At 44.9% G+C, this 10875-nt stretch overlaps 2 protein-coding genes across 2 annotated transcripts in view; both read left to right on the top strand.

The window, feature by feature from the left end:
- Positions 1-3994, top strand: part of CSUI_001446 (vps54 family protein) — an 11113-nt gene extending 7119 nt beyond the window's left edge. The window contains exons 4-6 of the mRNA XM_068061652.1: positions 162-1456; positions 1785-2174; positions 3022-3994. Coding sequence (XP_067926371.1) covers positions 162-1456; positions 1785-2174; positions 3022-3933 — 2597 coding nt within the window. The 3' untranslated portion in view covers positions 3934-3994. The remainder of the gene's footprint in view (positions 1-161; positions 1457-1784; positions 2175-3021) is intronic.
- Positions 3995-7274: 3280 nt separating this feature from the next.
- On the top strand, positions 7275-10639 carry CSUI_001447 (uncharacterized protein; the record flags this gene model as incomplete). Its single annotated transcript, XM_068061653.1, has 1 exon — positions 7275-10639. A coding segment is annotated over exon 1 (2337 nt), but the record flags the coding sequence as incomplete, so codon positions are not given.
- Positions 10640-10875: the final 236 nt, after the last annotated feature.

Raw genomic sequence — 10875 nt, forward strand, 5'->3', positions numbered from 1 at the left:
TGTATGTCTATGTATACGTATGTATGTATGTCTATGTATGTATGTCTATGTATGTATGTATGTGTATCTCTGTATGCATACGGGTGAGTATGTGTATGGCGTGTATCTGTCTTTTGCCTGCTTTCTTTGTCTTGTGTGGGGGGGGGTGGGGGGATTTGCAGGCGTTTTGGAGTTTTTTCACGAATCGAAGATCGCACAGCTGAATGTAATTTTGGAGAAAGAGACATGGACACGTACAGACATTCCTTCTTCTTTCGATCAGACCTTATTTGATCTTCTTCACTTTTCTCTTCTTTCTTCGTCTTCCTCTTCTTCTTCTTATCTATCTCGGATCGCGTGCAGAGAGTCCATTGTGCTTCAGAGAAGAAGACAGCAGCGGGCGGTCTCACACGTCCTTCATCCCCAGAGATCTGTTGCACCCCAATCTACGGACGAAAAGAAGAAGAGAAATTTCTCGGGGAATAGACGTGAAGAAGAACAAGAAGCTCTCGCAGAAGAGGAGCATGAAGAAAGAAGAAGAGAAGAAGAAAGAGGAGAAAAAAAGAAAGAGATTGGAGAAAAAGAAGAGATTTACAGAGACGAACAGGATCACCCTCGTCATAGCGAGAGAGAAGAAAGAAGAAGAAAAAGAAGACTAGACAAGAGAGAAGTCGATACAGAAGACGCTCTTGGCGAGAATCCGACAAGCTCCTCCTCCTCTTCTTCTTCAGTTGTTGAGATTTGCTGTACATGCAAGTCTGACGAGCAGGACAGAATAAGAAGTTTTGCTGTCATTTCTGACCGGATGCTTATCTTCAATGAAGAGAAGTTTTATACCGTTTCTTCTTGTCTCTTCCTCATGCAGATCATCAACGAGTATCTCTCTTTGTTACGTTTACTTCCTCTTCTTCTCCCTCTTCTTCTTCCTGCCTTAGCCTATACAATACAATACTATTCACGTACATCTCTCGAACTTACTGTAGAAGGAAGGGCTGTAAAGCGTGGACGCCTCAAGAAGATCACGTCTTCTTCTTTAGCTCTCTGCGCCCGGAGCTTTGCTATCTTAAGATCCCTTCTTGTTGATCTTCTTCTACCTCGCTTGGAAAGTCCACGAGACGTGTCCGCTTCTTCTTCTTCTTCTCCCTCTTCTTTTCACTCCTCTTGTAGAGGAGAAGAAGAAGAGGAAGTGGGACGGGAGGCTAAGGAAAATCGTCTTTACAGAAGATATCTTGACACTCTTCTTCGCGAAGGAAAGTTCAAGAACTTCTCTCCATGGCCAGTAGATCTCCTTCTTCCTGCCTCTTCTTCTCCTCTCCCCACCTCCTCCTCTTCTTCTTCTTATCTTCCTATTGTTTTGTTTCCTCTGTCTCAGCAGGCTCTAAGTCACATGGGGATATTCCCTCATCTTGACGCCCATAGCCGCTCTTCACAAATTCTGCAGCAGACCTGCCAAATTCTTCTCAGTGCGGAGACCAAAGTGAGAAAAGATCAAGAGAATCTCTCTCGTGTACGATGAGATTTATGTAGTCTACTCAAAGAGCGCTCTTCCTTTCCGATTCTGCTCTTTCTCTTGTAAGAAAGAGCTCGCTCCAGAGAGATCCATTATTTCGGTACATCGATATATGTATATCATACAGTTCATCTATATCTGCTGGGATCTTCTTCTCCTGTTTCTTTCTTTGTTTCTTTCTTTCTCTCAGTCTTTCTTTATCCTGGACTCTTTCTTTCTCTTTAGCTCTTTCTTTCTAACCATTCTTCGTGTGTATGGATCTGTGGTCTGTGTGTCTGTGGTGTATGTATGATAGGCTTATCAGAAGATAGGAGATATCTTGATCGATCGATACGAATTCCATTCGCTACGCTGGCTCACAACGCCTCATGTCCCTCCAACCCGTCTTCGAGTTATAACGTCCTCTTCTTCTTCACAGAAGACAGCTAGAGAAACCTATCAAGATAAAGAATCTCATTCTTCCTCTTCTTCTACGATGGTGGACGAAGAGAAGAGAAAGAAGACGAACAAGAAAAAGAGAGATGACGATGGGAAAGAAGACAATGAAGAAGAAGAAGAGAAGTGCAACGGAGAGAAAGAAAGTCTTGACGTGAATGAAGAAGATCTACAGACAGAACAGATTCTCGCGCCTCCCCCTCATGAAGCCGTACGCGGTTTTGTCAAAGATACATCATCTTTGCATAAAGTAAGTGAGCCAGAGAGAAAGATAGAAATATCATGTTGCGTCGGCTTATACGGTCAATTGAGGGGTTCTGAGGCGGTTCATCTTGAAGTCTTCTGCTATAGACATATCTAGCTACGTTCGGATAGGTTCATGTCTCCACATGAACGAGGGTCGTCGCTCTGTATGTGTCGAGGAAAACATATCGCTGGCGTTCAGACCTTGACTGTGTGCATGCAAACATATATATATATATATATGTACGTATATAAACAGAGAGAGAGAGTTACATGTATTCGCTGATATATATGTAGAGAGAGAGAGAAGTTTTGCGTCTGTATGTGCTGTCTGTGTCTAACTCCCTACATAGCGAGATAGAGAATGAAAGACGCTGTCCTGGTGTTTCTTATGCGCTGTATGATATGCAAAATGAATGGACTGCAGTTAGACAAAGAAAGGGCTGCTTACTCTCTATCTTTCAAAAAGCCATGAAGAATCATGTATACATATATATATATACGTATGTGTGGGGTAAGTTGTTAAGGTGTGATTTACTTTGCTGAGAGTACGTGGAGGAACAACGTGGGTAGTCTGGATTCATCATAGCACATGTTAGGTAGCTTGCATGCATGCATGCAGAGAGAGGAAGAGAGAGAAAAATATAGTCAAGAAGACTCCTTCGTATCTCTCTTTCTTCTCCCTATAGCTCCGTGTGTTAGAGTGTGTCTACAGAAGTACAGAGCCAGTAGCCCGATTATAAGCCGCTTCATACTTGTGTATGTATATGTATGTATGTATATGTATGTGTATGTATGTGTATGTGTATGTATGTGTATGTGTATGTATGTGGTCCTTGTTGTTCTTGTTGTAGGTCGTTCATCGCTTACTGCCAAGCGAAGCAGTGAGTAAAATTTTCGCTCGGACCTTTCACCAGATTTCCTATCGATTTGAATCGCGACTATCGGCTGTTGCCTTCGCTTCCCCCCAATCCCATCTCCATCTTAGTAGTAATAGTAGTAGTAGTAGCCATACTCGTCAAGCCCATACACGCCATTCTGTACAAGCACAGAATCGATCCCCCTCTCGAGGCTCTTCTACACAACTGGAGGACAGAGTTCAAGGGACGTCTACTACCCCATTTTGCCAGGAGGAGGAGAGCTCTCATGTAAACAGAGAAGATGAGATTTCTTCTGTGTCGACTTGTACTACAACTACTTCTTCTTCTTCTTCTCATCGTAATATGAAATCTTCTTATGTAGAGATTCAAGGTAGATACAGTGGAGTTGAACAAGAAGAAGAAGAAGCTGTGGTTCAGGGGAAGTCTTTGAAGAAGAATGAGGGGAGTCATTCGTCGAAGAGAGTGGTGTCTCAATTAGGTATGAATGGGGGAGAAGAAAGAGAGATAGAGAAGGAAAACGACTTAAGATGCAACCCTAATCCAGATGAAGGAGAAGCCAGAGGAGGAGGAGAAGAGGAGAGAGAAGGAGATACCGTCGAAGAAAAGATTCTCCATCACTTGAAGAGGGATGTCTTTCTACCGGCCAGTACGAAAGAGTCTTCTTCTCTTTCAGGCGAGGTCTATACCTCTTCTGTGGGTGAAACAATAGGAGATCGATACTGCTTGGATTGTATCTATTTGTATGAGAGTTTATGTAGATATGAAGAACTAAGAATCCCTCTCTTACATCTTGTACGTGATCTAACCGCAGCATGCCAGAAGTGCTGGTCTATCAGCCCAGGTGTCCTGGAGCTCATGGAGGCTCGTCTTCCTTCATGTGGTTAGTTGCGAGAGATCATGATGACTTTGCTTTCTCCCATGAGAGAAAAAAACGTTTTATCTTTCTTCATGTGATTCCTGTCTAGGGAAGTTCTCTTGTATGTGAGAGAGCAAGGCTGTCTCAAACTCTTCTGTCTCAGGGACAAAAGAGAGTTAACACGTTTGCCTGCGTGGAACTGGATATGGAGAGCAAAGAAGAACATGGCGTAGAATCTCCTCAGTTGAAGATAGAGAGAGAAAGGTACTAGGACGTACCCCGTCCGTCGTGGTGTGAAAAAGAAGACAAGAGAATGAAGAAAATGAGGTGTGAATGGGCCGAATAAGGAACTAATAGAAAGGCGACAAACAATGTACGCGTGGAAGGCAGACACAAGATCATGTTTATAATAGACATATATGTATATATATATATATATTTATGTATGTAGAGAGGTGTAAGTATGGATGGATGTATGGGAAAGACGAAGTAGAGTGTACAGGGTACAGTTTCATTCCTGCTTCGGCCGACAGGGGGGTGAGTGTGCCGACTTATGTAGAGGAGACGGTTTGACGCGAAAGGCAAGATTAGGAAAGAGGCTGGGTCGTGAATGCTTCTTGCAAGGAGTAACCCGCGCAGAGGGATATACCTAAATACTTTCATGGTCTCTCCATGACGGCACATGAAGAAAGAGGCTGACGTACAAGGGAGAAACGTCAAAGGAGAGGCTAATCTGTTTGCGGACTTCGTCTCTTAGTTACGACGAGGTGTATAGACACCGCAGGAGGGAGTAGTCAAGTAAGAAGGGAGAGAGGGGGAGACGACCGGAGTCAGTCTGACGGAAGTAACAGAATCCTTCATGGAGAGGTTTCCGTGTTGTTGAAAAGATAAAATATCTTCAGCTCGCCTTGTGAACACATTGTTGATTCAGTTCTGCAGACCAGGAAACCGAGCGAGGGTTCTTTTCTGATTGATCTTTTGCCCGAAGTCGAGCTAGATGAGAAATAGGTCAAGGGTAGACAGATACAGGAGTGCTGCTAACTGACACGGGAGATGGAAGATGATGGATATCACGACTCTTTCATAATAGTAGACCTCTCGCTCATCAATTTCTAAGACGTTTCACTGTTGGTCAGAGGTGTGACAGATTCGTATGTTCTTTGCAAGTCCAATGATACTACGCACAACTCTTTCTTTCGCTAGTCTAAGAGGAGCCGTGAGAGTGTGTGCGATAAGCCGAGTGCTAGATGGTATCAACTGAAACTCTCTTCTTTCAGTGAGAAGGAACCGATCGGCTGAACTCAACTTGATGAGTGTAATCTCCCTGCATCTTCTGACTGAAGACGCCGATCGAGGCGACAGAAATGCAGTGTGTTTTCTTCGATCACCTAGAGTACCAGCATGGGGAACATGAAGAAGTGGTAGACAGGGGCAAAAGAAAGCAAGCGCACTGTTGATGTGACCCTTCTTTGTAGATAGACACTCAAGTCTTGTCCGTTCTTTCGTTTACTACAGAATTACAGCATCTCTCTCTGATTGATCGGAGTGTTCGTGTCAGTAGACGTACCCCGAGAGATGCATGTCAGTGAAGTGAATTAGTCTTTCTCCTTGATAACGGCAATCCACCATGTCTCTCTAGACGTCTAGTAAAGGGGATGATACGGAAAGCTTAGAGATCCTTCAGTGGGGACGGGACTCTTGTAGATTCAAAGATTTGTTACCGAGTTCGAGTGTTTTGGTAGATGAGGATGATCCAAGCCTCCAAAGAGGTCGTGCTGGTAACATAACCGGAAAGTTTATCTCTCTCCCCTCTTTCAAAAGCTAGCTAACAAGTGACTTTAAGTTTCATTCAGATGAGTTGTGTAGCAAAGAATGATCTGCTTTCTTTTCTCGACAGGCTTGTTAGGGGACCATCGGAGATCGACTAGAACGTTTCTTCTTATTCTTCACAGCTCAGAGGCAAACGCATCCCTATGTATTCAGGAGGACGAAGACAATACTTTGTCCTTTGTGAAAGAAGGTCTTTAGTCACTGGTAAATAAATGCTGTGTGTAGTCACGTCATGTCCTCCTGGCTAATTAGCTAGCTAGCTAGCTACCTCTCTCGATCACTTTGAAGGCGCATGCCATCATCCGAACCGGGGGAGACAGGAGATTTCTTTCCTTTCATTCGCCACTCTTATGGACCTATTCCTTGCAGTACGTGTGATCTCCCTACTGTGAAAGCCAAGACCCAACATTCCTCCAGGCAACCTTCATCGACCCTGTAAAAAAGACGGGGAAGCGCGTATGAGCTTACGTATGACAATGGGAAGAGAACCTTGAATCGCGACGTCTGGATGTACTAGGTGACCGGCATCAGAAGAAAACAACGTAGGCGACAGCGAAGCAGAAGAAAGCTCAGAAAGGCAGGAGTTTCAATGGACTCATATATACCCTTCTCCTCGGAGAGGGTTGATTGTCTGGATCATGTGTCTAAGAGATGTCTGTATAGTAATTCGTTTTGGCGCTGTACGACTTTTTTCTTCTCGTTTTCCTGCCTTCCCGGAGACCAACCTTAGGTCGCTTCCGACGGAAGAAGTAATGAAAAAGAAAAATCGCGTCTCGGGCCTTTAGAACCAAGGAAAGAGATGATTTGACTCTTCCTCTTGAATCATGAAGAGACAACGTCGTCCATCATGCGTTTCTTCCTCTCGTTCTTGAATACTTACCTAAAGCCATCTCTCTGTTGATCTAAACTAGCAACATAGAGAAAGAGATAAATAGATCTGTTTCAAACAGGTCTCACGAAGCTCGCCGTCTCTTCGAGGAGTAACACGAAAAGACAACAGATCTTTCATCTGTAGAAATGACAGTACAACGGAGAGACCTGCTTCGTTTTCGAAGCAGAAGAAAAAAATGAAGGAAACGCGGTAAGCTCGGTTTGGGGTGATTCTCATCGATCTATTATCCGTAGCTAGAAGTCTCTCCGACATCTTGCTCTCCCTTCAGATATCTGCGACAAAGTTTCAGGACGGCGTCTTCTTTCTTATAGCACGTTGTTCCTCGGAACAACTAATCAGTCACTCGGACAAACAGAGAAGAAGGAATGAGAAGAAGAAACAGTACAAAGAAGACAAAAGGAGGTGTCTGTTTCTTTTGTCCTTTCGTGAAATGTTTTTGCCATCCTGATGTAGGGAGTTGCAAAAAGCTCTGTACGCATGCAGTAGAAGCAGGAGAAGAAAAAAAAGGAAGAAAAGAAGCCCACGACATGCCCAAGGGTCTGTATGGTTATTGACCTCCTAGCTATGTTTGTCGATTTCGACTTTCCGCATGCAAAACAAGATTATTCTTATCATCATCTATGAAGACTGCTGGTCCTCCGGGTGCAACCAACAGTAACGGTAGCGGGAAAGAGGGGCGACGGGAGTTCATTCCACTTTCTCATGCTAGACATGCTTTCTTTTTCTACAGAGAAAAGACTTGAAAAGTTCAACACTAAGCAAACTTCCCCATTGATTGGTCCAGAGATGTTGAAAAGAGAAGGATCTCTGTCATCTTTCCTTCTTTGTTCCTTTGTTTGCAATAGCAACGAGTAAATACTCAGTCGGAAAGGCTGCATCGCATACGTGCTCTTTTTCTTTCCTTCTGTTTCAAGAGATAAACTTCTCTTTCTCTCCACCTCCTTCACTTCTTCCTCATGAGACAGCATCGAGGGGGCTTGGAGTCGTCTCTCTCTCTCTTTCTCTCTTCCGTGACTGTCCAAAGGGAAGAAAGGGAAGTTAAGTTCGCACGTTTCATCGTGTCTTTTTACAGTTGTTGTCTCTCTTTCTTTCTTTCTTTCTTTTTTTTTCTTCACGACTCTGTCTTCTGCTCCTTTCTTTTCCTTTCATCCTCCTGTCCTTGAGCTATGATTTGGGGAGTTGAGAAGCACAAGGGATTTCAGTTGTCTTTACCTCTCCGACTCGTTTTTCTTGGGCTTTCTCATCATCCTCATGAGAAGCCGTCACTTACGAGGTGTTCTGTTGTCTTTATTTCATCTTTCCTTCTCTTTTTCCGTTCGTCTCCCGTCTACCTCTTTCTTCTTTTCTCATGATACAGTGCGGATTCCCCCGCGCTGATTGACCTCTCCTAAGCCATCATGATAACATGGCGCGAGTGAAGTGTCGATCTCTTCTTCTAACTCTTCTTGTTTTGTCTACTCAATGACTTTTTGGAGAGTTTCTTCTCTTCTTCCTTTTTTCTTCATTCTCCCCTCTCATGGATCCTCTCGTTTCTGTCTTTTCCTTCTGTGGAAAAAGGCGAGAGTAGAAAGAACACAAGAGAAAGAGAAGCTAACCAACCACATGACCGTTTTCGTAATCCTTTCTCCATCTTGACCAGAAAGAAAGAAAGAAGAAAAGAAGAAGAAAAGAGAAAGATGCCTCCTCCAAAGAAGAGGGCATGCCGGCGATGGCCGTTTGTCCCATCGGAGAGATTCCCTGCTTATCCATCGATACTTCCGCGTATAAGATCGTTGATCTGCGAGCAAAGAAATCTTTTAAAAGAAAAACTTCTACATAGACGATTGCAACAGCACGAGGGCGTGCGTTTCCTCTTTGAGAGAAGTGAAGAAAGCTTTTGTCCCAGGGAGGATGAAGAAGAAGAAGAACAGGGACAAGGAGAGCAAGTCGCGATCCTTCTTACACATCACGAGAAGGAGGAAGATGAACAAGAAGAAGATCTAAAGAGAAAAAGGCATGAAGATGAAGAAGATCAAGACGTTGATGAGAGGGATGGCATTTTACACTTTAGAGAGGTCGATTCCTCATCTTCCTCTCTTTCTTTGGCCCCGGCAGATTGTTCTTCTTCTGCTTCTTCTTCAGACAGTCAGAATGAAGATGCACAGAAGCTTTCTTCTTCGTTCTCGGGCTCTGCTTCTTCTTCTTCTTCTGCATCTTCGCCCTACTCCACACAGGGGGGGGAAGAATCAGCGAGGTTCTCCGCGTCGACTTCTTCTTCAAAGGACGCGAGACACCCTACGTGTGAGAGACCTCGGGGACTGAAGAAAGAGAAGAAGAAAGAAAAGACAGACAACGACGAGGAGGAAGCAAAGAAGAAGAAGAAGACCGTAAAAGAAGAAGAAGATGGTGACGGCTATGAAGCTGGTAAGAACCAAGTAGAGACGAGGGGTGGGAAAGGAGGGGTTGGAGAAGAAGAAAATGAAGATGTATCGGACGTGAGGAATGCTTCTCAAGAGCCGAATCAATCGATCTCTTCGTCATCCACTTTGCCTTTCTCAGTTGAAAGTAGTCGGAAAAGAAAGACTGTGCGTCATGATCGTGAAGAAGATTCGAACGAAGAATCGGGCTCCAATCTCCCAAGTGGCCTTAAGATCAAGGAAGAGAAAGAAGGAGAAGGTGACAAGATGACTCTTTCTCTCTCTCGTCATGGTCAGACTGTTTCGCGTGTATTGAATCCAACTGGCGAAGAAGGGTCGTGTCATCTCCATCAATCTTCTTCTTCTTCTTCTCCAACTCATAGTCGCCTTGGTTCTATCACCTCTGAGATCTCTTCTTATTCCAGCTCTTCATCCTCCTTATCTTCATCTTCTTCTTCTACTATTTCCTCTTGCCTGCTGTCTACTTCAAATTTCGAATCAGCTAGGGGTAGCTTACTCGAGACATCTTCTACAAGTCCAGGTGCTCTCATCAACACCTCTCAGCAAGGAGAACAACAAGAAGAAGAACAAGGAGTGGCTCTAGAGGGTGACCAAGGAGCATCATCTTCATCCTTCGTTCTAGAAGGAGATTCTTCGTTGTTTTCATCTCTTCTTTCTGGTCATTCACGTCATTTAAGTGGTTTGAATGGTCCCTATTCTTCTTCGTCAGATTGTCTAGATAAATCGACTTCGCTACTACATCCCCTGTCTGATACTTCCGCAGCTTATTGTGTCGATTCGAAGAAAGAGAGAAGACAAATGGGGGCGACCACGTTAGGAAAGTTGTATATCTCGAACAAGAGATTTCTTCCTCCACGGTCTGAACCAGAGAGGGCTCTTCGCTTAAATCATTTAGAACGACAGCTTCGTCTGAAGCGTCGACTGCATGGATGTCTACTCAAGACGTTAGGAGAGATCAATCGTCAGTACGAAGATCTCTTATTACAGGACTTCGATGAAGAACGTCAAGAAGCATTCGTGGAAGAAGCGAATGAATTTGATGTGCATGCAATCAGACAGCAAGGCCTTTTAGCAGATATGCATGCGAAGATGCTGAAATTACGCACCTCTCAAAGATTAGATCGGGAAAGGAAACTCCAGCATGAACGGCTAGCTAGACAGAGATGTCGTGAAAGACGAAGACGAGCGCAAAGAGAAGAGGTCGAACATGTGACAAGCGGAGCGTCCCCCGCAATCTTAATGAAGGAACTGACCACCCTCTCAACCTTTGTAGCTGGAGGAATGCCTACTGGGGTGGCGACTGCAGCTCTACGGGGCGGGAATCGCCTCACTACTGCGGCGACTACTACGAGTTCTACTACCGCATCTTCATCTGCTCCTGCTCCTCCTCCTCCTTGTTCTTTAGGTTCTGCTGGTAGTAGTGGGTCTATCCCTTCGTCTCTATCTTCAGCAGCGGGAGGGATAGGGAATGCAGGCCATTCCCTCACTTCTTCGGCAACAGGCACAACACGGGATGACGAGGATCTTCGCTCTCATCTTCATCGTTCGGTTGCCGGTCCCGGGAGTCGCGGTGAAGCGGGGGTTTTCAAAGGGGGAGAAGGCCTAGGAGGAGGTGGGGGCGAGTCCATAGGAGCAGGGGGTAGAGGGGGAGGTATGGAAGGGAGGGCGACAAACAGTCCAAATCATCCTTGTCACTATGGAGGGAAAGCCTCGGGGTATAGTCGGGGAGGTGGCCTTGGAGCGGCTTCTTCCACATCTACCAATAGCACGGGTATATCTCCTACAGTGAATGGTAGCGGAGGAGGAGGAATAGGGGGGGTACACAGCAAGCA

Source organism: Cystoisospora suis (assembly GCF_002600585.1).
Source record: "Cystoisospora suis strain Wien I chromosome Unknown contig_572, whole genome shotgun sequence".
In the NCBI taxonomy this organism is placed as follows: Eukaryota; Apicomplexa; class Conoidasida; order Eucoccidiorida; family Sarcocystidae; genus Cystoisospora; species Cystoisospora suis.